This window comes from Psammomys obesus, unplaced genomic scaffold, assembly GCF_907164565.1.
Source record: "Psammomys obesus unplaced genomic scaffold, mPsaObe1.curated_primary_1811, whole genome shotgun sequence".
NCBI lineage: Eukaryota > Metazoa > Chordata > Mammalia > Rodentia > Muridae > Psammomys > Psammomys obesus.
Genome location: NW_026596085.1, coordinates 16298523 through 16325700, shown reverse-complemented (window position 1 = coordinate 16325700; position 27178 = coordinate 16298523). Strand labels below are relative to the sequence as shown.

The 27178-nt window shown below is 53.6% G+C and overlaps 1 protein-coding gene across 2 annotated transcripts; it reads right to left on the bottom strand.

Moving 5' to 3' along the window:
- Positions 1 to 1692: 1692 nt before the first annotated feature.
- On the bottom strand, positions 1693 to 20007 carry Ttll12 (tubulin tyrosine ligase like 12). Of its 2 annotated transcripts, none has more exons than XM_055627086.1 (14): positions 19815 to 20007; positions 16382 to 16551; positions 13743 to 13941; positions 12865 to 13024; positions 12643 to 12776; positions 10173 to 10249; positions 7986 to 8102; positions 7637 to 7831; positions 7217 to 7328; positions 6343 to 6494; positions 5889 to 5970; positions 4317 to 4385; positions 3628 to 3766; positions 1693 to 2961 (listed from the first exon to the last, which is right to left on the bottom strand). In XM_055627086.1, exons 1-14 carry the CDS (start codon positions 19977 to 19979, stop codon positions 2810 to 2812), a joined length of 1923 nt encoding a protein of 640 aa, XP_055483061.1. In that variant the 5' UTR covers positions 19980 to 20007; the 3' UTR covers positions 1693 to 2809. The 2 variants fall into 2 exon arrangements, with proteins under 2 accessions (XP_055483061.1, XP_055483062.1); XM_055627087.1 differs by lacking the exon at positions 19815 to 20007 and adding an exon at positions 19121 to 19178.
- Between the last annotated feature and the right edge of the window lie 7171 nt (positions 20008 to 27178).

The window sequence follows — 27178 nt, the reverse complement described above, 5'->3', positions numbered from 1 at the left end:
CATGTGGTAGACTCTGCGCTTACTGGGATATCTGGCCTGCGGGTCAGGCATCCTGTCGTCATGCAGGATGGCTCTACTGCCGAGGCTGGGCCTGTCTGGGCTGTACCATCCAGATTCTGCACCTAGGGGGGCCCTGGCAGGAAGTGGGTGTTGAGTGCCAACACTGGTGGACAAAGCCATCTTGCTGAGCCAGACCCATCTGGCCCTGGAGGGGCCACCTAACCCTACCCTGGGTGACCTATAACCTCTTTAGGCCAACAGCTGGCAGACAGGACAACGTGTCTTTTACACGGTCACTACCTCAGCCACCCTCCTGCTTCCAGATGCCACAAATGCCCCATGTCACAGACTCCCATGCCGGGCCCTTTTAGGGACAGCGCACCTAAGGTTAGAGGGGCAGTGCCAGTTTCAGCAATGCCCCGCAGTATTCTGCTGAGGGTCATTTGCCACCCACAAATGTGTTTCCTCTGTCCACCACCAGGAGCACCATCTATTCTGTTGTCATCAGCTGTTAAGACAGGAGCTTTCTGCCGTGTTTAACGAGAAGGGCACTTTGCCCGCTGACTTAGAACACTCTGGTCTGTGCTCATTCCCACAGTAAGGGCCTCCAACCTTTACATTCATGTTTCCAGCCAACTGGCTATGGAGGAGCTGGTTGGCCAACCGTCAGCATGGCAGCCATGTTGACTCAGGCTAAGAGGGGGCTGTCAAACACATCAGTTTGTGGTCAGCCACCAGCATCTCCCTGGAGCCCGAGCCCGGGCCTCCAGAGCTCTGCTTCCCACTTCCTTCTTCAGCAGCTATGGCATAACTGCCAGCGCTCTCCAGCCAACTCCGCATACCTAAGGTGGGCACGTGGTGGCCTTTGATGACCTCTTAAACGGAGGAAGTTATCAGCGTGTGGATGAAAACCAGGATTTGTCAGCGATAGAACCAGTGGATGTGTCTTTTCAGCTGGCAGATGGCCAAGCCTGAGGGATGCTGGACCAGCTGGACCGTGTTAAGCAGCTGCTTTAGAAAGAGCGTAAATTACATTTTTCTGTGTACGTGCATGGCCGTTCACGTCTATTACGTGAAGGTCAGAGGACAAGCTGTGGGTTGGTTCTCTGCAGTGTGTGGAGGTCCCTCCCCAGGGAGGTCTTTAGGCTTGGCAGCAGGTGCTACTGATGAGCCATCTTGCTGGTCCCGTTCAACATCAGCACAGGATTGAACAAATGTCCTGGCATCTCAAGCACTGGTCCTGAAGGGCACATGGGACCCCTTAGAGGGTAGCTACTCAGAAACAATGTGGCCCCGGCCCTAACCTTGTTCCAGGGCCAGTTCTGCCTTGTTTCAACATGGTGCCACTCAGTAGGGCCTGTGTCTTCCATCAGACCCCATACCCTCTTGAGTTATGGCCCCTCATCTCCACCCTATCAAGTGGATGGCACAGAGAAAGCCATTTCCCAAGGTCACAAGTGAGACCAAGCTCAGGCCCTGTGAAACGAAAGTTCTTGTGGGCTGGTGGTGTAGACAGCCCAGGTCTCAGCAGCTCTTACCCAACATGGAACTGGGACTCTCACTAGGACTTTCCTCTGTCATTTCTCAAAGCACAACGGTGACATGTTAGGATCTGCCTGCAACAATGGGGGAACACATCTGCCATGCCAGCCCAGGCCTGTGCCTCCAGGGCCCCAAAGAGAAAAGACCAGGTGAAAAGGCAAATTTTATTGCAGTATAAAAGGGCAGCGAGGCCAGCAGCTCCCCAGGGACAGGACTGCAAGTGTCTGCCCTGCCCCTGGTGGTGGCTGGACGCAACATGAATGGTCAGGGAGAACCATGTCCAGTTATGCCAAGTGGAGGGTCGCTTTCAAAGTGCAATAGCCACCACAGTGCTCCACCCAAGTAGCAGGACACTCTGGAAGCAGCTCCTGCCCTCTCTAACCAGACCCACTTCCTAGATGGCTGCAGAGACCAGCACCCATCAGTTACAGAAACAAAAGGACTTCAGATTCCAGCAATAAAATTAGGAACTAGATGTTACATTGTCTTCACGTTTTGACTCTAGGCCTTGGCAAGAGGCAGCTTCACTTCCACAAGAAGCTCTCCTCAGGGTCAGCTTAGCAGCCTTGGCATTTCTACAGTCACCCCTGCCTGGATTCGGCCATGGAGCCTCAGAGCCCTAGAGCACCCTAGCACTCTGACCACCTCAAGACGACAGTGGGACTTGGTGAGCTGCTGGCCCGCAGGAGACCATGGGACGGTCGGGCTCCGCAGAGGGAGAGAGATGCGAAGGGCAGGCATGGCTGTAAAGTCTTGCTGGTGAAGGCTCTATATAGAGGGTGCCGAGGCGTAAGGCTGGGCTGGCAAATGTTTTCCCCTGGCTGTCCCAGGGCCTGTGGGTACAACACAGGGCGCTGGAATCCTGCTCGCGGCAGCCATGGCCCTGCTGGATACTGGGTTCCAAAATGCTTCCCTGTGGAACCCTTATCGGTGGAACACCTCTTTGTGCGAACTCCCTTGGCTGAGCTCTAGACTCGTCAGGGAGGAGAAGGTGTCAGGAGGCGTGACGAGTACCTGGGGCAGTTTCCAGCTCTTTGGAACACCACTCAACCGTCCAGCTCTGCCACATGGTATGGACCTGACGTCCCACTTACGAAGCAGGAACGGGGCTCCAGAAGGCAGAGAGCCTTGCTTAGGCCAAGGCTCAGACTGGGGATGATGGAGGGAGGAGGGAAAGGGAGAAGGCTGGGGCTGCAGCTGAGAAGCAGCTCCATCAGCAGAGAGGCTGGGACCAGCTTCTGGGCACGGGCAGGAGGGCTCTGGGCGCCTAGATGATGCGGGTAACGTGGCAGTCGCTGGTCTCGTCCAGGAACAGGGTGCTGAAGACATCATTGAAGAACGAGGGGTGGTACCTGCAGGCTCGCTCGCAGTCGGGGTTGAAGTTCACCTCCAGGATCTGAGGCTGCATCACCCGCTTTCCTGGTGGAGAAACGGGGGTGGGGTGAGGGGAGGCCGTGATGGCAGAAAGGTGCGGGCACCCATCTGTCTTGGGAGGACAGGCTGGCCCCAACTCCCAGTGCGTGATCAGAATGTGGGTTTCTTGAGACCTGTTCCCTGGAGAGAGGCTGGTGCCAGCCCTAATCCGAGGACAGTGAGGGTACAGCGCTTCAAGCTTCCATGACCGGTTTGGTCAGAGCGAGCAGTGTGGCTCCGGCTCTCCTGTCGTGGGAGTTCTCAGTCTGCCTTTCCCCTTGCACTGAAGCAGCTGCTTTCAGATCATCAGGCTGGACCACCTGGCTGGTTTATCCAGCGAAACATGGGGCCAGAGAGACGCATGAGCAACGAGAGCTCTTGCTATCTTTGCAGAAGACCTGGACTCAGTTCCTAGAACCCACATGGTGGCTTACAACCACTCGTGTTCCAGGGGGTCCTCTTCTGACTTCTGGGGGTACCAGGCATGTGCATGTACACACATGCGCACACACACAGAGAGCTCTCAAATATATAAAAACAAGCAAGCAAGCAAACAAACAAAAAACTCTCAGGAAAACAACCAACCAACCAACCCTACCACAGCCGTCCCTGGTGCTGCTTGGTGGGGCGTGTGTGGTCTGTGGAGGGTTCTGGTGTGGATAGTTCCCTTACCATCTGGATGGCTGTCCCACTTGAGCATGAGGTCAACAGCATATACGGCCCGAGATGACGGGTAGTCGCAGAGGCCCATGGGTGGTGGCTTGGCACATGCCACTTGGAACAGCTCTACGAAGGCCTTGAAGATCTCAGCCTGGGGACAAGCAATGCTCTGTCTCGGGGTGTCCTCAACCCCGACTTCGGGACTAACGAGGCCTGGTCATGTTTCCCCAGTTCATCACTCCTCCATTCTTTATGTCTCTAGGCTTGGCCAGGTGGCCATGTGTGCCAGTCCCCACACGCCCAGAGTCCGTTTCTTCTCTGAACTGAGGAAGGAGCCCAGAGCCTCGTGCATTCTAGGCAAGCTCGCATCACTGAGCCAAGCCCTAGCTCAGGAGTCTACCTCTAGCAAACCTGCCGACTTCCTGTCTTATAACCAGCCCCCTGCCAGCCCCTGTGGCCCTGGTGGACTTAAGATTCCTGGAGTTGGTGGAGCCTATTGAGTTGGTGGAGCCTATTGCTCTTGGGCTACCTCAGGATGCCCCTAATTCCCTCCCTCCCGCTAAGGAACACTCTTTAGAGTCGCCAGAATGGCCACACACAGGCCCTGGAGTGCAGGTGGAGGGAAGGTCTCTGAACCCCCTCTGCCTGTAAGGGAAGGGAGCAGCTTCCACAGCCCCGGCCTGGCAGAGCCCAAGACTCACCTGGACACCACTCCAGGAAAACTCTGGGTACTGTTTCTCGAACTGGGGGATGAACTCATGATAGTGCACCTGTAACAGAGGACAGCCAGTTACCATGGTGACAGCAGCTGCCTCTAAGATAGAAGGCTCAAACAGGTATCAGTCCTGCTGCATAGGGTTTGGCCCAGCTCCGCTCCTCGGGGTACACAGGAGGACGGGAGACCAAGGTTAGGTTCCAGGCAGACAGAATAACCAAAATGACCAGCCTGAGCCTCAGTTTCCTTTCCTGCTCAGCTCACTGACTCCGCAGGGCTGCTGCGAGGCTCCAGGGCTCAGGAGGCTGCTAGGCCCTCCCGTCATGCCCAGCTCAGCATAGCTCACTGGCAGCAGAGCCCAGACCCACTCTGCAGGGCTGCCCAGAAGCACCCCAGGACAAGATTCCCTAGACCAAGAGTTTACCAAAATATCTGAATAAGCAGGCCTAGAGGCTGGGTGGGGGTGGTGTACGCCTGTAATCCCAGCACTCAGGAGGCAGAGGCAGGCAGGTCGCTGTTGAGTTTGAGGCCAGCCTGGTCTACAAAGCGAGTCTAGGACAGCCAGGGCTACACAGAGAAACCCTGTCTCAAAAAACCAAACCAAATCAAAGAACAATGAGGACCCACATGCATGTCCCACGGGACACAAGTTCCTGAAGAAAGGGCCTCTCAAGTAACACAATCACGAGGTAGAGGAAAAGAGCTCAGCACCCTTAGGGCTGGCTTCCAATGATGCCATGGGCCTTGATGGGCAATCTGGGTCCTGGCTTTCAATCCAATCAAAGGTAAGCAACAAGGCCACTTAGGCCCACGGGAGTGAGCCAGCACAGCCTCTCTGCTGTGGCAGCTCCTTTCTCACAAACCCACTTAGAAGATGGTTGGGCAGGCCACAGAGAGGCGCCTCAGAAAGCCAGAAGCCATGGAATCCAGCCTCTGCACCCAGTATTCACATGTGAGGCTGAGAAAAAAACTGAGAGTTCAAGGCCAGCCTGGGCTACATGAGCCCATGTCTCAAAAATACCAAAATAAACAACTTGAAAAAAAAAAAAACCAAAAAAACAAACCAAAACAAAAAAAACCCAAACCAAAACAAAAACCAGTGAGGTATGCCTGCAGAGGAAAAACACACATTCCGGGGAGGGAGGGAAGCGAGGCTCAGAGAGGTGCTTTCCTGGTCTCCTGTCAGGCAGGAGCAGGGATTCTGTGCTCACACTTAGCCAAGACAGAGAACTCTGATGTAATACCCCCAGCAGTCTCGCTAGCTCCCCTTTCCTCCCCATACCCAGAGCCAGGACCTGGTGCTTGCACCCTCCTGTCCCAGGGAAGCTGCTGGTCTGCTGTGTGCCCCGCTGCCTTCAGCCCTGGCATGCAAATGGCACTGCCACCTCACAGTGCCCGTTGTGTGGCAGCGACCCCTTACGGAGACCTCACTCCACTGACTCGGCTTGGGAACGCTGGGTGCTCTTTAGCACCATGGGAAGGACCTTCCTGAAAGGACACAGGACCTGGCTGTGATAACCAGAACCTGGACTTGCCCTTGGGCCCCAGCAGACGCTACCTGCTTCAGCACCATATCCGGCTCGTAGTTCATGACGGTGAAATGCTTCTCGTAGTCGTCCAAGTCGTTGAGTGCGAAGGGCCTGAAAGAGAAGTGGAGGGACGAGCGTGGGCTCCCAGCTCCGTGCAGAGCAGACACACACTGCTGGGGGCTGGGTACACTGTTCCCGTTGTCCATGGGCTGGGACAGCCCCTCGGTGTGAGTTGGGGTCAAGACCAGTGATGTGCTGTGTGTGGAGATTCTCCGTAAACCGCAATGTTACACCACCAGGATTCTGTGATGATATCCAATTCGTTACAACAGTGACGTCACTGAGTATTTGAGCAGCTGTGGGCTGGGTGGTGTAGTGGATGAGGTCCAGTGCAGGCTTCCTGGCCCCACAGTGAGGGACAGGTTCCCTTGTCCAGCCCCTTCCCTACCTAGCCCTCAGCAGGCACCGGTCTTCCCCACTTACCGGTTGGAGAAGCGCAGCCAGAACACGTCATACACAAACAGCCTCAGCGGCCTCACTGAGCGCAGCAGCACGATGTAGCGGATGTCAAACTTGACTCTCCCCACGTCTTCCCGAAGGAACAAGACAGGACTTTCGATGTACTTGGACACAACCTGGAGGACAGATGTGAACTCGCCAGTGGCTCCCACCTCACTTGGGCAGGACAGAGTATCGGGGCGCTCCTGCACCCCGAGACCCATGATGATGGCGGGGGATCTCTTTCACCTGTGTCCACAGAAGGACTCTGCATGCAACGCCATCACAGCCAGCGATGGCTGCCCCGGCTCCTCCTGCGGTTTCAAACTCTAACCAAGGCATCACAAATTCTTTACGTTCACCCCTATTTTATATTTTAAAAGATTTATTAGATCTATTAAAGTAAGAGTGCTGGGAACAGGACCTGCGTCCTCTGCAAGAGCAGAAAGCGTTCTTAACCACGGATCCATCTCACCAATAGCTCCACCCACTCCCATCTGCTGCCTCGAATCCCTACAGTGACTGACAGTCCTCAAAGCTCATTTCCTTCCAGCTTGTGCCGCCAACGTGTCCCATTCCTGTAGCCACGGCCCAGGAGAACCCTGTGTCCTGAAACAGCTTCCCAGCGCAGCCACAGGACGCCCCACTCCTACAGGCTCATTACCACAGACCCGGGGGCTCCATGGGCGACCAGCCCACGTGCCGCAGCGCTATGATTTGATCCTCACAAGCCGAGTGACCCTAAGTCTACAACCAACTCCCCTGACCTCAGCCCTAGCCGCAGAGGTCTTGAGGCCTACTCTCCTTGATGTCTCTGCCTGTGTTTGGAGCACCCAGGTGTGGTGAGCTGTGTGCCCACCTTGGGGGTGCTCTCTCGGTGGCGAATGATGCTGTGGAGGTTGTTGGTGACGTGAGTGTCCAGGCTGCGGGCCAGGTTCCAGGGCTTGCAGATCCAGTGGTTGTCTTCACCCCTGGGGGAAGACATCAGTTGAGCCATCCCTGCCTTTCAGACGTGTCCTGAGGCTCTAGAGGCAGGTTGGCTAAGCCAGGATCTCTTAGGAATGTCACAGAAGCACTGTTATCAGGAGGCGTCTGATGGAACCTGAGGAGTATTAACGGGGAGGAAGCCCCCTACCCATCCCCAAATGCAACACGAGAGGCTTAGGTGCTCGGCTAAGAAGCAGGCTGGGCATGGCATAAGGATGGGGCAGAATGGCAGCATTATAATGGCAGTGCCTAGGAGTGTCTGCTCGCCCCGCCTCCAGCTCAGGGGACTTACCGTCTCTCCCGGTGCTGGAAATAGCTGACAAACTGGGGCAGCTCAGTGAGCAGATTGAAGGTTCGGGGCAGCCAGGGGGGACCCTCAGGACCGCCAGCCCGGCGAGCGATGGAGGCCAGACAGTCCTTAACAGTCAGCAGGTTTTCGCAGGGGAACTGGTTGAGCAGCACCTGTGGCCTCTCTTCGCTGAGCTTCCTACGGGTGGAGACAGGCATGGCCAACTTAGAGGTCACTCAGCGTACAGGGGAGCGGGAGCGGCGAGCTTAAGAGGACGCTTGAGGACCTGGGGACAGGTCCTGGGCAGCCTGAGGCACCGGGTGGGAGGCCTGGAGGGCTGCGAGGCACCCACCTGTAGTCCTTGAAGTGTGAGAAGTGGTAGAGGACGTCAGCATCAGCCTCGCTTTCGGTAAAGGCGAAACGTGGGTGGGTGAGGTGGCGGAGGACCTGCTGCATGTCGGAGTGGACTCTGTGGAGAGACACGGGTGAGTGGTGACCCAACTGTTAGCAGGAGCCCCCGCCTGCCCCAGTTCTGCATCGGCGAGTCCCAAGGAATTCCCGATGCTGGCAATTCCTCTGCCCAGCTGTAGAGGACACTCATGATCCCAGTTTCCCCAGAGCTTAGCTTCCAGGACTCCGCACGGCTTGGGCTATATCCACTCCACTCTGAACAGTGAACAATGGGGCAAACCTCTCCTCCCAACCATGACACCAAAAGTGGGCAGTTTCTATTCAAAAGGTACATCCCAGGAGGAGGGAAAACCTGGCCTGAGCTGGCTTAGGGTGCGAGGGCAGTAAGGCAAAACTGTCCTCAAGTGAACTTTTAGGGAGAATCCCTCCTTTATTCACCACCTTGTGTCCCTGATTAGTGGAAACACGTATGATCAGGGTCAGATGCATTATGGGAATGGCCATGCACAGTGAGTAAAGGGATAGGAAACCTAAGCGTCTTAGTCAAAATGGAGACATGGAGACACCAGCTGTCTCCAGACACCTTTAGTCCCAGCACTAGGGAGGCAGAGGCAGGAGGAGCTCTAAGTTCAAGGCCAGCGTGGTCTGTAGAGCAAGTTCCAGGACTGCCAGAGCTACACAGAGAAACACCAACCAACACCCCTCTCCCCAACTTATACCTCTGGGAACTTTCTCTTGAGCCCCATCCAAGGAAATCCCAAACAACAATTGGGACTCTTGAGTGTCTTCAGTCTGTGGGACACTCTATCGGCCTAGACAGTGTGCTTCTCTGCTCCTCTCTAACCGGCGTGAACTGTCCTGCCTTCCTTAAATTTACTTATTTGTGTGCGTTTGTGTACGTGTGCTCACAGAGGTCAGAAGACAACCTGAGGTAGGCAACTGCTTCTCTCCCTCCACCATGGGAGTCCCAGGAATGAGGTTGTCGGGAATGCTGGCCAACCCTGCTCGCTGGCCCTTTTATTTCATTCTTGAATAAGAGGCTAGGGAACCTGGAAACATGGCAATGGCTGTGGTCAGGCAGACACCACCAACTCTCCCTATCCTGCTTGATCTCAAGCAAGGAGAGCTAGCGCCCCCAGTGGGCTCTCCTGGATCTGCAGATCTCCTGGATCTCTATGCCCCGGAACTTCAAACCCAGCCCAGAAGTGAGGATGGGGCCTGGAGGTGGCTTTATTTCTGAAGGGACAGAGTGTGAAGACAAAGAGGCCACAGGGCATCAGGGTGAGGCAGGGAGCGGCTGGGGAGGATGCTGCATTGGGAGGGCTCCAAGCGAGGCACAGCCTGCTGCAAGAGTGTCAATTGCTGCAAGCAGGATGCTGACGGGGGCCTCACCTAGTCCATTCCAGAGGGGAAAGGGTGTGTGTGTGTGGGAGGGAGTGGGGTTCACGGCCAGATCCTTGTCTCAGGACACACCCTCTGCTTGGGCTAGGGCTCTGGATTCAAGCAGGAGGAGGAGCCTGTAGAGCTACCCCCCCCCCTCCCAGGACCTGGTGGAACTGGGCAGAGCGAAACATACGTCCCAATTCTAGCTGGACCAAGTTTGAGCAGGCATGGGTATGGCATCCGGAGACCTGTGGAGAGGGCTCCTGGAAAGGCAGAGGCCCTGCTCAACACCAGGGCGTGGCTCTGTGCCCAGGCCCCGTGGCATAGAAGTATGGCCGTGTCTTCTCCCATCATTGCCCACACCCTTACACTCCTTAGACAGGCTCTCCTGGCAATACCGGTGCCTTCTTCCTTTACTGACATATGGTCTCACCCTGTAGCCCAGGATGGCTGAGAACTTGTGGTAATCCTCCTGCCTCTGTCTCTCACATTATGATTATAGGAATGTCACGGTGCCTGGCAGTTTCTAACTTTCCAGGTCAAGTTCAACAGCTGCCCCCTCCAGGCAGCCCCGCCCACCTTCTCTCATTCTTCCAAGGTTCTACAAACTCTGGTACCATTGCCAGCATGCCTAGATTCCAAGCCTCCAGGACAGAGCCACTAACTTGGGGTTCAGAAAGGCCTTGCTCTGGGGCCTGCAAGTGGCAGGGATGGAAGTCAAGTTTCAGTGACAGCAGCTGTGTACCTGAAGATGTGGCCCTGGGGATGTGACACTGGGCTAATGGCGAGCGGCAGCTGCTCCTTGTTTTCCTCCAAAATGGCCTAGAATCAGAGGCAGAAACAGACCTCAACGAAGGGAGCAAAGGACTCTGAGCTTCCTCAACCCTGCAGGCCAGGCCCCACCCTTTACATCCTCAGGTCAGGGTTACCTGACCTGAGGCTCTGGGCTTGGGCCTCTCAGGTCCCCCAAGAGTCCATGTTAGGCAAAGAACAAGACACACATTGTTCTCTTTTTCCATGCTGCGCTCCAGACACAGGCGGTAACCTGTGCTGCGAGGCACCCCTGAGGGCTGTTCCTGGCCTAAGCTGGCTAACAGTTTAAGACATGTCCACACGCTCTGGCACTCCCTTGAAAGGCAGGGCCTAGTCCATCCTAAGACCCAAGGAGCTACTTCTAATGAGCAGCAGAGAGAGAAGCAACAGGTCTGAGCCCAGATCACAGGACCCTCACCTCCCTCCTGCTTGGTCCTGGATCCCTCGCTCAAAGAAGAGTCAGCTACTGTACCCCGGGGACACTCAGAAGCCCACAGAGAGGCACCTGTGTGCAGACACCAAGGCATCCAGCAGCCAGCTTGATTCGCCAAGCCTCTCAGCTCCAGGAAGGCTCAGATTCCTCAGCTTTGGGGGACAATGTGTCCACCCAGAAACCCTGAACCAGAAGCACGTGCTTAGCACTGTCTCCAGTTCCTGTTCCCCAGAAACTGGGGGAACCAAAAATATTTATTGTCCTAATTTGTCACCAGCACAGGTCACCCCACAGCGACCAGATCTCTGGCTGGATCCATGGTCTTGTGCAAGTGAAGTTTCAGGTCAGGAGTGTCTGGCCTCCTGCCCCCTTTTCTCTTCCTGCATTGGCTTCCCAAGGAGATTGCCAAGTCCTCATGACCCACCAACATGGAAGCTGGAGGACAGTGGCACCTTCCCTAGCCACCCTTGAACCTCACCTTGGTCGCCCAATTTCATGTTCAACCAACCCTGACTAGACACGAGCACTCAGGAGGTCGTGAGCCCAGCTCTGAACCCCCAGCAGGAGGCACGGCATCTCCTCCTATCTTGCTGGATTCAGGAAGGTGCCATGAGACCACGACTGTGGCATGCCCCTGCCGACCAGCAACTGGCAGAGCTTCCATTACAACCTGAGTTGTTAACTTGCTTAATCCTTCTACAACCTGTGCAGGCACTCGGTGGGCATCAGATGTCTGCATGCCAGGGCAGACGCAAACACAGGAGGCTGAGAGTTGTAGCCTGAGGAGTTTCGGACTCTACCTTTCCACATCCCAATTTATTTACCATCAACGGAACCTATCAACAGATAGGGCAGCCTATCTGTCCATGCCAGGCACTGGTTCCCGTGTGTAGAGATTTGAGGACAAGAGGGGAGGTTCTTGTAGGGGCCGAGTTTCATACCCCAATACAGATGGGTTTTTCTGAGTGTTCACCTGCATGTGCATTTGTGTGTCAAGTGTGTGCAGTGTCCATGGAGGCCAGAAGAGGATGTTGGGTACCATGAACTTGATGACAGATGGTTGTGAACCACCTGACCTGGGTGCTGGGACCTGAACACGGGTCCTCTGCAGTAGCAGCTCATGCTCTTACCTTTAGGCTATCTGTCCAGGCAGGGGCTGTGTTCCTGATGGGTATTGGGCCTCTGCATGACCTCATCATAGCTAGGCACTTCTGAGTGGACCTGCAGGGTCCTGACCTACAGGCTTCCCATGGACAGCAAGAACTCCCTGAGGGCCTGCTGTGTTGTGAAGTGGACAACAGGACTGGCCCTCCCAGCTTATGGGCTCTGCTACCTAGAGTCAACTAACAGTGAGTCAAAGTGTGTTTGGACTTCTTTCTCTGTCATCGTCCCCAAAACACGACTGTCCACAGAGCACCGCCACTGTGCTGAGAAATGATAGACAATCCAGGGAAGATATCGGATCCTGGAGGCTGTGCTGGCAGCTTTATGGGAGAAACCTGAGTACCCACAGATTTTCGTATCCCTGCAGTCCTGAGAAACCTGAGCACCCACAGATTTTCATACCCCTACAAGCTTGAGAAACCTGAGTACCCACAGATTTTGGTGTCCGTGAGGTCCTGCAACCCATCCCCATGGACACCAAGGAACAACTGGTGTCTTCCTGTTCCCCACGAGGGAGCATCATGAGAAGAGGAGGGACAGAGGAGTGTGTACAGACAGATCTAGCTACACAGGCCTCTTCCTCTTCGCAAACCCAGGCCAACTGGGATCTCTATCAGGACAGATGGCTGCACTGTGTGGCTACAGGAGCTGGTGTCCGGTAAGGCTCCTATCTCTCAGGCGCTCCTTGAATGATTCCACCCCGCAGTAGCCAGTGTGGAGCCCGGAACCCAGCTGACACTTAAACATTTGGTAAATGGATAGAGAACATTCCAGAAACCACCAAACACTAGGCCCAGGGCCACACCTGATAGTACTTGGCAGGAGGCTCAGGCGTGGCGGAGCTGAGGTCCAGCATGTCAGCGGGGGCCCAGGGCAGCAGCATGCATTTCCGGATCAGAGGGTCTGCCTCTCCGTAGGCAAAGTCCCGGGTCACCTCCTCTGCGCCAAGACACGTGTGCCCATCAGTGGGGGTGGCAGCAGGCCCGACCAAGGCCCATCCTCTGTGGTATGCAGGCACCTGACTTACCGCCTGTGTCTACGTCCCTCAGGGGCCACAGCAGCGTGTAGGCCACCTGCTGGGGCATGTAGAAGAAGGGAGCGGTGGCGAAGCTGGGCACATCCGCGTGCTGGATTCTTGAGCCAAACTCGTCCATGATGTACCACACTGGCACCTTCTCCTCAGCTGTCTGTGGACAGGATACAACAGTCCGTGGCCACGTGTCCACCCACCCGCCGTCTCCCCAACATCAACCACTGTCCACCTCCGCCCACTTCTGAGCTTGGAGGTTCACCCGATGAACAGGCCCAGCCTGTGAGAACAAGGCAGCAGTAGGGCCCAGTTAACGGCAGGGAGGAATCCATGTGTGGTATGCTGAGGTGGGGAAGGCTCAAGGAGCTAGACCGTAAGAATCAGGCATGGCTTCCCCCAAGGTTAGAGTGGGGAGGGGCTCGAGCCTGGGGGATGAGCCTAGAAGCCTGGCAGTGTGGGGGTGTAGGCCGGAAGGTATGTCAAAGTATTCTGCTCTCCTCTCAAGGGTGGCAAGAACCACAGAGGGCAACATATCTGGAAGGGGCAGCTGAGTCACTGGAGGCCAGGTTAAGAGGTCTGAGGGAGGCCTGTATCCTGTAAGAGCAAAGGCAGAGTAAGTACCTTGGTCCCCAGTGTTGGCTGGTGCCAGGTACCAAGATAAGGTCTTGTATCAGCTCTGGCTGGCCTAAAATTGGGTAGACTAGGCTGGCCTTGAACTCAGAGATCCACCTGCCTCTTTTTCCTCGAGGAAAGGGGAGTACCTCCCTGTCTAGCTGTAACTTGCTTGGTTTTATTATTGGTGACCCACTTCTGATAAAGGCCCAGGGACCAAGCAGGGCTTCCGCCAGTCCCGGGAGAAAGGTGAGCATACTCACCCCATGGGCCAGCTGATAGGTCTGGTTGAACTTCCACATCTCCTCCAACACCAGAGCCACAGCCTCCGGGCTGGGCACCTCACCGTGGAACTCGATGCCCATCAGGTTGGCCATCCGGTGCAGGAGTCCGGGCACCTGCTGAAGCTGTCTACGTGCATGCTCCACACGGCATGTCCAGGCATGGTCGATGAGGAAGATGCTGCAGGCACAGGCCACACGTAAGTCAATAAGCCGGCGGCTCTCACCCTTCCTGCAACCCTTTAGTACAGGTCTTCATATAGTTGTGACCCCCAATTAGAAAATTATTTTCATTGCTACTTCATACAAGCATTCTGCCTGCATGTGTCTGCACACCAGAAGAGGGCACCAGATCTCGCTACAGATGGTTATGAGCCACCATGTGGCTGCTGGGAATTGAACTCAGGACCTCTGGAAGAGCAGCCAGTGCTCTTAACCTCTGAGCCATCTCTCCAGCCCTTATCACTATTTTATAACTGTAATTTTGCTACGCCATGACATGAATCATGGCGTAGATGTCTTTGTTTGCCAGTGGTCTTAGGTGACCTCTATAAAAGGGTCATCTGACCCCCAAAAGGGTCCCGGCCCACAGGTTGAGAACCGCTGCACTAAGCAGTCACGGCAAGAAGGGAAAGAGGGAAAAGAGCAGAAGGAAGAAATCTGGCCCCCAGCACCTCAGTTATGGCACCCTGGCCCAAGGCCGCTGATCTGCCACCTGACTCAGAGTGGCCCTGAGAAGCTAGGTCTCCCCCTCGAAGCTCTGAAGCAGGACAAGGGGAGGCCCCCATCTCCCACACCATGAGGGACAGGAGCCTCACATGGAACAAATGTGGTCCCCTGACCGCAACCACCAGGTGAGTGTCAGAGCCTGGCTGCAGGTACAGGGTGGAGGCTCCCGCTGCCACCATGCTAACTACAGACTTAGCAGTGACGGGCATTCGACACAAGCAAAGGCTTTACACACCGGCAGCGCCATCAGGCAAGTGACAAGGAGCTGGAGCCCGCCACAAGCACAGGTATGCATACCCCAGGATCTACAACCTCCTATCGGAGAGGTCTGTCCTGTCTAACTCTGGCCTCCGGCAAGCTTTCCTGGATCCACACATACAGGTGCCCAGGGAACACAGGGGCTCCTCCCCTGAGCACACAGCCCCTGTGTGAACAGCAATGTTCCAGGGCATCCGTGGAGGTCAAGTTCAGAAATATATTACCAGGCTCTTAGTTCCCCAGTCTGTTTGCATGCCCTGAAACAAAGGCTGGTTTATTCCTGCACAGTATAGTATGTGACACACCTCAGGGGCGTGCAGCTCGGGGTGATCGTAAAGTGTGACAATAGTCATGCCCGGGTAGGCTCGAGGTAGAGAGGACGGAGGAGTTCTGGAGCCTGGCAGATTCGGAATATTCAGAGGGATAGTCCTTAGGGCAGAAGGGACGAAAGGACACGTGTGCCTTTTTGAGGGTCAGAGCTATCAACCTGACAGGATGGAGTGTCAGCCAGGACGTGGGGCTCTGGGTATGCCTGTGAGGGACTGTCTTGATTCCGTGACTTGGTATGGGAAGACATCTTAATTGCGGGAGGGGCCGTCCCCTGGACAGGGGGTCCTGTAGAAAACCAGCTGAGTACCAACAATGCACTCATGGTTCCCTTTCCAGATTTCAGATACGAATGAAAGATGACTTCAAGCTCCTGCTGGCGGACCACCCCCTGCACCCACCCCTACCTGCCGTGAAAGACGGCCTCAAGCTCTTGCTGCTGGGCGCTCCTGCACCACCCCCACCCTTCGTGATGAGCTGTGTCTTACACTGTGAGGCGGAATAAACCCTTTCTCCCTTAGCTGACCTGGTTCGGGTAATTTTATCACACCAATAGGAAAAGTTAGTAAGACAGGTTCCAACCAGTGTGTGTGTGTGTGTGTGTGTCCATCCCCAGGCACTCCCCACAGTGCTGAGGTGTGGGACAGCTTTGGGCTGAGTGAGGCTCAAGCTTCCGGGGCAGGGCTGGACCTTAAGTCACTTGTTCGTAGATGTGAGCGTCAGGCAAAGGTGCTGCTCAGCCGTCAGTGCTGTGGCCCCAGCTCACTCAGGGGCTGGTGAAGGGGAAGACAAGAGCTCGGTCCAAGCCGCTAGATGCCAGGGAAATTCATGAAGTGACTTCCTTGAGGCTCTGACAAAGCCTCTGGCCCACCCAGGTTCCCAGGAGATAGGACACCCCAAGTCTCTCGACAATGCCAGGTCTGGTCTAGGTCTCAAGTGTTCCTGCTCCCTGGGAACCACCCCCAGGCCTGAGTCAGCAGGCTTGGGGAGAGGGGGCAAAGGTCCTCAGCGAAGCCAGGCTCAGTTAGGTTTATCTGGGTTCAGCAGCCACATCCTTAGCCAACTGACAAGCTCGTGCAAGTCTGTCCTTCCCCTGGGGTTATCATAGCACCCTGGTGACCACCACGGCAGTGAGGTCACGGGATGCGCTTTCAAGGGGCATCAAGCGTTGCTTCCTGGGAGACTGTCAGCAGCACAGGCTCATACACTACCCCAAAGCCCGTGGGAATGCCACCGGCCACACCCATCACAGGGGAAGAGTCTGGATGGACTCTCTAAAAACACCACTGCCCAGACTCAGGTCCTACCTGTTGGGGTCGTTGGCCTGGACGCCACTCTCGCTGGTCACGATGACCTTGAAGCACAGCTCGCTCCCCGGATTGGGCTGCTTCCTCTGAGCCTCCCTGGTGGCGTCGTCCTCAGCCTCCTCCACCTCCTCCACTTGCATTATCCCAAACATCTCTCCGGCATCGAAAACCTAAGGCCAGAGCACAATGAATCGGGGTGGGGGGGGGGGGCGTTAGGAGACCCCAGCCCTGAGCGCTTCACCCGCCAGGAGCATGACAGCCCAATTTATTTATTCAGGTTTTTGAGAAAGGGTTTCTCCGTGTAGCGTTGGCTGGCCTGGAACTCACAGAGATTCACTTGCCTTTGCCTCCCAGAGTGCTGGGATTACCAGTGTGCACCACTGCGCTCAGCATTAGCTCTATTTATCACAGAGCCTCTTAATATCTAACAGAAGAACCGAGACCTCTCTAGGAAGACCCCAGGGTCAAATCTATGCCATGCTCTCCTGTGTCACCACCCACAGGACGCCACACTTTGGAAAAGGCACAAGGTGCTCACTCAACAATGAAATCATCTGTCGTTCCTGCCCCCCCATGCTTTACAAGGGGAATGAGATGCATCTCCAGCATCTCTAGGATGCTGGAGACATATGGGCATTCAGGATGGTGGTTGGCTGGGGGGCACCCTGATTTTCTTTTCACCAAAGCTACTTTGATAGCAGGACAGTTGAGGTAGCCCACAGGCGCCTCCCCACATTAGCGCAGCAGAAAGTGTGGCCTGAGGACTCTGGGACAACTGTCAGGACAGAGTGGGAACTGTAAGACGTGGGCTTGGATTTCCCAGGCCAAGAACAACCGGGAGTCAAGGACAGCTGGAGAAGCCACAAGTCTTTCTCCTCTCCCACGGTCCCTCCCGTTCCCATCAGGCACACACCTCAGGCCTGTCATGAGCCAGTGGGGGGGGGGGGGGGGGGGAGAAACTCCGGATGTCTTACATAAGTAACAAAGTTACCCCAAACCCTCTGTGATTCAGTTTCCTCATCTGTATTACAGGGAAGTCTGGGGTTGTTGAGAAGTCAGTTACTAACACAAAAGAAGGCACAGAACAGGGCCTGGGCTCTGGCAAGGGTCTCACAAGCCAGGCTCCACTATCATACTTCAGGACTCAGTTTCCTCACTCGTGGAAGGAGTTATCATGCTCTCTGTAGGACATCTGCAAGAATCAGATAAAATGGAACAGAACAGGCAAATTCTTCCCTCAAACCTCTCCCACACTCCGGGGCAGCTACAATCCACTACTTACTTAGGAATGGACAAGTTTTGTAAGAGGCAGGAAGAAGGGGACTCTGCTGGTGCGCGCGCACGCACGCGCACACACACACGCACACGCACACACACACACACACACACACACGCTCACTCTAAATGTATGGGGAAGTGTGTGTGGGGAGCAGGGAGGTTACCATACTCCAGGGTGGAGACTGGTGGGCCAACCAGAAGGTAAGGGGAAGCTGGCTTTCAAGAAAGCCCTAGCTTAGGTGGTTAGGGGAGGCCTGCCCTCATTTAAAACTAGGGGCTCCGGGACCCATGACTCAGGCATCACCAGTCCTCCAAATCCCCCAGCCTTTCACCCCTTCTAGAAGACAAGCAGGCCCAACCTGATGATGCCTGGCTTGGCCTTTCCTCTGCTGGGGCATGGAGGGACCAAGCCCAACCTGTTTAGCTGTAGCCCCCAGGGAGAGGCTGCCAGTGATATTCCTGCCAGTGGGAGGGAGGATTTTTTTTTTAAACAAAACAAAACAACAAAACCACCTCCCGTCTTTTCTGTGGAACTGATCAAGGTAAGGAGTCGGGACTGCCTGCCTTGTGGGGGAGGGGGGCCCTCGGCAGGCAGGTGAGCAGCCCGGCTGTTCCCTCCGGGGTTGGTGGCAGGTCTCACTGTGGTGACTCAGCTCTGTCTGGAATGGCTCAGGAGGGCCCGGGTGAAAACAATGCCCGTCCCTGGCCACCCCACAGCAGCCCAAGGGAGAAGGGACAGGACAGGTGCTGGAGTTCCTGTCTCCTGTCATCATCCACCCCCTCCCCAACCCCCGGGGAGCCAGGTGCTTGTGTTTTTCCATCCCTGCTTTCCACAGCTTAGGTGGGGAGTCACCTGACCAAGTGTGGGCACCCCAGGAGGCCGGCTGAGTGGGATCGCGGGGCATTCCACAACAGTCCAGCAGCAACATGGGTATCCTTTCATCCCCACTAATGGTGGGGGTGGGGGGCCAGTTTCACCTCAGCATTTGCCTAGGATCAGGGCAGAAAGTGGCAGCACGGGGGAGGGCCCTCTACGTGAGCGGAGGGAAGCCAATTATAGGAGGTAACCCCTCTGTAAGGAGGTGCGGCTGACGGAGGAGCCCCGATCTAGGATGTGGTAATGTCTGATAATCACACCGAAGTAGAAAAAGCATTTAACACCCCAACCTACCACACGAGACACCGAAGAGGCTTGCCCTGTGGGCTAACAAGGAGCTGTAGCCTCAGGGCATCGCTCAGGACCATCTATATTGTGTCGCTGGCACAACCAATGCTCCTCTGCACCTCCCTTCCCATAGGGTAGGGACGGAGGCCTCCACCCCCACCCCCACCCCCTCGAGCACTCTAACAGTGAGCCCAGCCCTACCTACAGGCTTTAAGCAGGAAATATCCGGCTCCCGTACAGTGTCAGCCCCATAGCAAGCCTCAGGGGACCCCTAGTTCTTGGCCTTTACTGGTCACCTGCAGCCTTAGTGGATCTCAGTGTAAGATGGTGTCTGTCCTGAGGGAAGCCACGCTCTAGCTTCGCAAAAGTTCCTCTGCCCCGCCCAGCACCTGCTGGGTCCTCAGTTCGCAAACCCACGGCCCAGTTCGGAAGCGGCACAAGCCGGACACCCCGCGGAGGCCTAGCTCCGGTGAAAGATGGAGCCGTTCCCTCAAAGACGGATGGAGAACACCTTTCACTCTCTCTTGGAGTCTTCTCCACCTTCCAGGGCCTACATAGTCTACACAGGGAGTGACTTGACACTCACGCCGTGGGAAACAACTCCACAGAGTTCTACGGACCAAGCCCAGCTGCATGCACAGAGAAGGCTGAACTGATTGATGCTGGCGGGGCCTGAATCCAACAGGAGCTGCTGCCTCCGCCAGAACCTCACTTTCCTCATCCAGAAGTGGAGTCGCGAGTCCTCCTCACACTCCAGCCGAGGTGCTGGGATGCCGCGAGCCAAGCGCATGTCAGTTTGCAGGTACCAGCGCACCCTCGGCGGGCCCAGACCCCGCAGGATAGCGGCCCGGGCGCAACTCTCGGCCGCTCCCCCTCTGGCTCCCAGGCACACCCCGCTCCAGAGCCTGAAAGTGGTTCCCCTTCGGAGCCGCGGTGCCGCGCACCCCACTCGTCCGCAGAGCCCTCCCGCAGCCCGCGCAAGCCACGCACCTCGTGTTCCAGCTTGTGCAGAAGGCGGCCCCACAGCCTCTCCGGGACGCCCGAGGCGCGCAGCGCGGGGCCGTGCAGCGCCACGAACTCGTCCAGCATCCGCTCGTTCAGCTTCTCGGCGCGGCCCGGGCTGCCATGCTGCTGCGGCCCGGGCTGGACCTCCATGGTGCTCGGATGTGCACGGCACCGCCCACCGCCGGATTTAAGGGTCCTGCGCGCACGCGCCTGCGACCGGGGCTGCTAGGTTCCGAGTGTGCGCACGCGCGCTGGGGGCGTGTCTTTTCCATTCATCCCGGGTCTGCCGCGGGGGGTGCTGGGAATGCTGCTTAGAGCTCCCCAAGTGGTCAGAACCGGAAAAAATCGTCCTCAAGGGGCAGGTGAGGTTGAGATGGGCCTGGGACAGGGGCATATGAAAGGGTCATTGGAAAGAATGGTCCTCCTCGCGCTGGCTACAATTTTGTTTTGCTTTAATTTTTTTTATTTTAGCTTTTAAAAATTTATCTTTTTTTTAATTTTATGTGTGTGAGTGCCTACCTGTATGTATGTATGTATGTGCAAAGCTCCTGGAGGTCAGAAGAGGGCATCAGGTCCCTTGGAAATGGAATAACACATGGGGTGCTGGGATCCGAACCCAGATCTTCTGCAGGAGCAGTTAACTACTAAACCATTTTTCCAGTTTTATCTGTTTGTTTGTTTGTTTGTTTGGGAGTGTGTGTGAGTGTGTGAGTGTGTGGTGTGTGGTGTGTGTGTCACAGTGCACTTGCGGAGATAAAAGAACAGAACGTTGTGGAGTCTTCTCTTTCCACTTTCAGGTGGGTCCCAGAGATGAAATTCAAGTAATCAATATTGCATGGCAAATGCTTTACCACTGAGCCATCTCCCAGGGCTTGGTTATCATCACCACCATGATCATTTTGCCACAGGGTCTCACTCAGCTCAGACTGACCTGACCGACAAACTCACTTCGTATCAGGGGCTTGCCTTGAGCCCTCGATCCTCCTCCCAAGCTTTGGGAGGTGCCAGTATGTGGGGATCCAGCCATATCTTGAAGGCTTACAGACCCTTCCATGGGTGGGTCAGAATGGTACCTCTAACACGGACGAGTCTTCTCACTGTTTGGAATGCCTCACTGAATTCAGAGGTTTTGATATCTTGGTATGATAACTTGATGTGCCATCAAAAGGTTATTCCACAAGTGCAGAGATCTGCATGTCTGCCTCCCGAGTGTTGGGATTAGAGTCCTGAGCCATCCCCACCCCACTCTCAGCTCCCCGTTTCTGGCTTCACACTAGCCAGGAAAATAGGAGCCCTAGGTTCAGAGGAAGACTGCCTCAAAGGAGTAAGCAGATGATGGCAGGTCAGGTGTGGAGAGCTGCTTGGAAGCTGCTTTGTTACTGAGTATTCAGAGAAAAACATGTTTTCACCCTGGCCTTCACCTTGAGACAGAGGATGTTTCACTAAGTTTCTTAAAACTTGTTTGTGTGATCTTGGACTCTATCTGCTACAGGGAAGTGGTTTAAGAAACAAGTTTGGCAGGTCCATGAACTTCTTTCTTGTATTGATGTGACTTGGTTTTGCTTTGCCTATAAAAAGAAATTGTGGAATAAACTTGCGGCTGGAGTGTTTACTGACGGTCCTCTCGAGCTGATCCCATGTGACTCGTGTTATTTATTTTAATCCTCACTCCCCACTCAGGTACTGTTAGACTTAGCCAATGGGCTCAGGCAGTGAGGATGCTCAGTGCCTTCCAGCCTCTACGTGCACAGGGAGCATAGACTCACATACCCACATGACCCCCAACAATCAATCAATGACTGTGTTTGTCTTGTTCACATATAATTTGCTAGATGGAGATGAGAGAAAAGGTAGTTTAAAACTTTTTCAATAGATTTATTTTATGCGTATGAGTATTTTGACTGAATGTGTGTATGTGTACCCTGTGTGTGCCTGGTGCCCCAGACCTTAGCACAACTGACACCATGTTTGAGGCACCATTCTGACCTTAAAACCCAGCCTGGTGGGCATCAACATCTGCCCAAAGGGAACAAAGACTTAATCCATCAAACACTTGATGCATAGTTCCAGGATCCAGGAAAATCCCTAAATGCTCTAACCTAGTTTTCTGGCTTCTTGCTAATTGAAGTATGTTGACTAGGATGTGGGTTTTGTGCATAAGAGAGAAAACAGACTTTCTGTTTAGCTTTAAGAGTGTCTGTGACACCAGGCATGGTGGTGCACACCTTTGATCCCAGCACTCAGGAGGCAGAAGCAGAAGCAGGCAGATATGTGAGTTTGAAACCAGCCTGGTCTACAAACTGAGTCCAGGATTGCCAGAGCTGCACAGAGTGTCTCTGTGTGTGTTCTCTGGTGGAATTATCTCACAGCAGTGGAGGTTAGGAGAAGTTCCAGGTGTCAGATCGCCTGGAACTGGAGTTATGGATATTTGTGAATCATGATGTGGGTGTTGGGAACTGAACCCCAGTCCTCTGCAAGAGCGGTTAGAACCCTTAACCATTGAGCCACCTCTCCAGCCCTCAGCTCCCTTTAAGGTGTTAATCTGGTGCCTTCTCTGATTGCTGGCTCTCTAAATAAAGCATGATTTAGAAGATTCAGTCCATGTCCCTGGTGACTGCTTCTGAATGGCAGGTATTACAAACTCTGGCGCTACAGTTACATTGCCTAATGTTGTCGGTCTGGCCCCCTCCGGAGTTGGGGGGAACCATTCTGGGCTGGAAACCAGCAGCTGCCTCTTTCTGGTTCCTGGAGAACCCTCCCTCAGTTTTACTTAGCAAATTGAATCGATTTGCATTCAGGCTTGATTCTGGCTTAAGGCTTGTTTGAACTTTTTTTTTTTTTTTTTCTTCCTGAAAGGTATATAGCTCTAGCCATCTTGAAACTCACTATGTGGAACAGGTTGGCCTGGAACTCACAGAGACTCATTTGTCTCTGCCTCCCGAGTGTTGAGATTAAAGTTGTGAGCCACTACACCCCACTGGACTATGGTATTTATTTGTTTGTTTGCTTGTTTATGGATTTTTTTTTTTTTTTTGAGACAGGGTTTCTCTCTGTAGCTCTGGCTGTCTGGGAACTTGCTCTGTGGACCAGGCTGGCCTTGAACTCAGAGATCTACCTGCCTCTGCCTCCTGAGTGCTGGGGTTAACGGTGTGTATCACCACCACCAGGATTGGACTATGATTTTTAAACACTTCCTGTTCTAGTCTGTTCTTATTCCCAGATTATGGTGTTGTGGGAGGCTCACCCAGAGAAGACTACCGGCACACAGGTTTAAACCAATAGAAAGTCTGTATTCGTGACTTGGTGGGTGGGATCACAGTGCAGCCTCAGGCCTTTCTCAGGGTGAGCTTTTAAGCACAAAAACCATATCCTGGGTTGACATAACTTCAGTTAGCAAGAACAGGTAGCCAGATGAAGAACTACAGAGGCCAAAATGCAAGGTTAGTATGTTAGGAGCCTTTCCCAGAACTATGAACTTTGACAGTGTGTGTGTGTGTGTGTGTGTGTGTATAGTTTTGTTTTTGGTTTGGTTTGGCAGGTAGTGATGTCTAGTGATGAGTTTTATGGATTGAAAGGTACTTCTATCATTGTAACGAGCCTGGGGAGTCTTGTTACAATGGCTTGATTGGCCTCTACTCTAAAAGCTCCTTCCTGTTTTGTTCTGTCCTGTCAGATCTCTGAGAAAGGAGGTGCCATTCCTGATAACTGTCCCCTGGGCCATGTTCCGCAAGTCTACTGTCCTTGTGTCTCTGAACAAAATAAGGTAGGCCCAGGTGCTCTCCTCTTCAGGGAGGCAATGCCTTTTGTATCATATACATATCTTTTTGTCTCTGTATTTCTCTCCTATCTGCTTTGTATGAGGTTTGCTGTCCAAGGTCATTGGAAATTTTGTTACCTTGGCCAGTTCTTGCTACAGTGTAGCACTGAAACGCCCATATATTTGTGAGACAAAGAATATAATGTGTGAAAGATTTCTTTTAAAACTCTAAGCAACAGTAAAGTCTGCCCAAGATCTACCACATACAGGGAGGTTCTTCAACCAATGTGGCCATGCCATCTTAGTTTGTTATCTTACAAGTGTGGTTTGTGCCCAATTGACTCATAATTAATTGCTGCGCTTATTAGGCTGCTAATATATATATAATTTTAATCTATGGTTGGCCAAATGGAAAAGTAAAGGTGAGAACAAAATTTGGACCTAAGCATGTCATAGAAGGTCCAAGCCAAACCTTATTTAATTTGGTTCCTATTTACAGCGATTCATGTGTTGCCACAGAATACCACGGTGGGAACTCACGTGGAGGGTGATGGATGTTGGGTAATGGCCTCAGGTCATGAGGAATTGGGTCAGGCTGTATTAGGCAATAACCCCTAACCATAAAGAATCACCCTAGCTTGATAATTCTGCTCCACCTAGAGAAACAATATGCCTGGGTATCAAAAAACCTAAACTGCTCCCAGTCAAACCACAAAAATAGCTCTAGCTTCCTGGTAGCTGTGTGTGTGTGTGTGTGTGCGCGCGCGCGTGTGTGTGCGCATTTTCTAGCCCCTCTAAACGTACTTTGTTAGGTCCCAAACCCCGAAAGGCAGTGACTATCAAAGGATTGTTGGTAGTATTCCTCAGAATTCCTGCCGAAAGGATCCACTTGCATTATCGTCCCTTGCCTTTGGCTCTCTATCGACATATATCTCTGCTTATCTATCAAAGCCCATGCTGACTTCCAAGGCTCCTCTGGCCTCTCCTAACACGGATCTCTTAAGGGTATCAGTCCTCTCACAGTAGCCTCCTGGACCTTCTCATTTCCCCACTGGGCTGGTTCCCATGCTGTTCTAGCTTCCAGCTCATGGGCTTTCACAGCCACACTTTTTCCTCTCTGCGGCTGTGGCCAGTCTACTCTCCTCCCTCCACCCCTCCCCCAGAGGTAGCCATTGGCTACTCTGGACCCTTCTAAGATGCCTCCGGCTGGACTTTCTCTCACGTCTACAATAAAAACATTCTGCTCCCCATAGAGTGGTTGTTTTGGTGGTTTCACTTTAATCTCTTCTGTGCTCAGCTTTCATCCCTCGGAAAGGTCAGGAGGGCCCCTCACTATCCTAGTAAGGCAGCCTCAGCCTGTTGAGGTTGAGCTGGCCTCACTTTTCTGACAGAGGAGGCCTGTCATGGCCGCACATGACCTCCCCTGCTTTGCAAGCTCTTGCCCTGTGCCCTCTCCAGCTTCCTGGTCACTCTGCGCCTTCAGCGCTCAGCCCTCCCCAACTGGCCTTTGGCTGCAGACACTGATCCTGCTGCTGCTCTCTACGGAGGGCTCCTGTCCACCACCCCTGCCTGCTTCTCATCACTTCTCAGGCTCAGTTCATGTGTCGCCTCCTGAGAGAAGGGGGTGGGCGCTAAAAAGGCTCTTGCATCGTGAACATCAGAAACTCAGAACCATGGTTTTCGGTCCCTGAAGAAGTCATATGTGCTGCGAGCCGTGGCGCTGAGGTGCAGTAGGGAAGGGGCTTCTCACGCACCACAGAGCCCAGCGCAGGAGGATTCCACCCACATCTCATCCAGAGAGCAGAGAGACAGCAGTCTGCGGGCAGGAGAAGCCATAACATTTCCATGCACTTAAACTAACAAAACAAAACAAAAGTCCAGCCAGGTGCACACACCATTAATCTCAGCACTCAGGAGGCAGAGGCAGGCATTATCTCTGAGTTCGAGGCCTCTCTGGCCTACAGAACAAGGACACCAGGGCTACACAGAGAAACCCTGTCTGGGGAAAAATAAATCCTCTTATCAGACAGGATTGTATGTTTGTTTCATTGAATTACCTACTGTTTACTTTTGAGATTTGAAAAAAAAAGTTAAGTTATGAGACTTTTGTTTTCCTAGTTCCTTATTATGTATGTATGGATGTACTTTGTATACATGTATGTATGTACATATTATGCATGCATATACTCTGTATATGTAATTTGCATATGTATATGATGGTGTGTGTTTGCCCATATGTATGTGGGTGCACATGCACTTTGACCCGGTGCCTGCTGATTCAGCTAGTTGCCTACTACAGGGGTCCCTGTGTCTCCCCGTGTCACCACATCCTGAGCGCTGGGATTCCAGGCAGCCTTCACTCAAGCGCGACGGGACCTCATTCCTGTCGGGCCCTGAGCCATCTCCCAGCCCCTTTCTCTTTTCCCTCGTCAGGCCTTCCTGTGTAGCTCACCATCAGACCACATTCTGGATGTGTGTGTTTACCCTTTCTGCAGTTAGCACCGGGACTCGGAACGGCCCATGCTGAGCGGGAGTGGCTGCTGAATGCTCAGCCAGAGATGGGACATCTCTGCACACCCCTCCCCCACCACCAAGGTTCAGGAAGCACCTGAGGAAGTGGGAGTGGAAAGAATGGAAGAGCCAGAGGATGGGGAGGGCAGCTGTGAGGTTATGTCTTCTGGGTGTGCCGTGGCTGTGGTACACACAAGCCTGGCTGTTGCGCACACAGGACATGGATAGGGGCTGGGTAAGATGCTCACACATATGTCATACATACATGGATATGTATGTTCTGTACAGCAGCGGTTCTCAACCTTCCTAATGCTGAGACTCTGTGATACGGTTCCTCGTGCTCTACTGACCTCCAACCGTAAAATTATTTTATTGCTCCATCATAACTATAATTTTGCTGCTGTCATGAATCGTAACTTAAATATCTGATAGGGGACCCCCAAAGGGTTCATAACCCAGAGGTTGAGAACTGCTGATATACAGGTATAAAAAGTTCAAAGCATTAAAAAAACAAAACAAAACAAAACAAAAAAAAACCTTTCTGGTTGAATGGATAACTCAATGAGTAGTCCTGCTCTTGCAGAGGACCTGAGTTCAGTTACGTACACACACACACACACATGCCAGTATGTAATTAAAATAAACTAAAATCTTCCCCAAAAAACAATTAAGAAATATTTCCCATCACAACACCAGAAACTTATTTTCCTGGAACTTGTTTTTGGAGCAGAGTCTGAAGGCAGGAGCCTCAAAAGTTCATGGCCCTCCTTTCTCTCTCTTCTCTTGTTCTCTTTCTTTCTTTTATGGATTCCAGTAATTTTTTCCAAATCCTCTAAAGAAAATGAAAAAATGGGAGGGGGGGGAAGAGCTGGAGAGATGGCTCAGTGGTTAAGAGCACTGGCTGCTCTTCCAGAGGTCCTGAGTTCAATTCCCAGCAACCACATGTGGGCTCACAACCATCTATATGGGGATCTGTTGCCCTCTTCTGGCCTGCAGGTGTACATGCAGATAGAGCACTCATACATAAAATAAACAAACACATCTTTAAAGAAAATGAGAAATGAAACAACACTTAGGCTCA

Coding starts and splice junctions, on each gene's coding strand:
- Ttll12 (XM_055627086.1), bottom strand. CDS start 19,979: ATGGAGGTCCAGCCCGGGCCGCAGCAGCATGGCAGCCCGGGCCGCGCC. Junction 16,552..19,814: donor TGCACAAGCTGGAACACGAG/GTGCGTGGCTTG, acceptor CTCTGGCCTTAG/GTTTTCGATGCCGGAGAGAT. Junction 3,767..4,316: donor TTTCCTGGAGTGGTGTCCAG/GTGAGTCTTGGG, acceptor GCTTGTCCCCAG/GCTGAGATCTTCAAGGCCTT.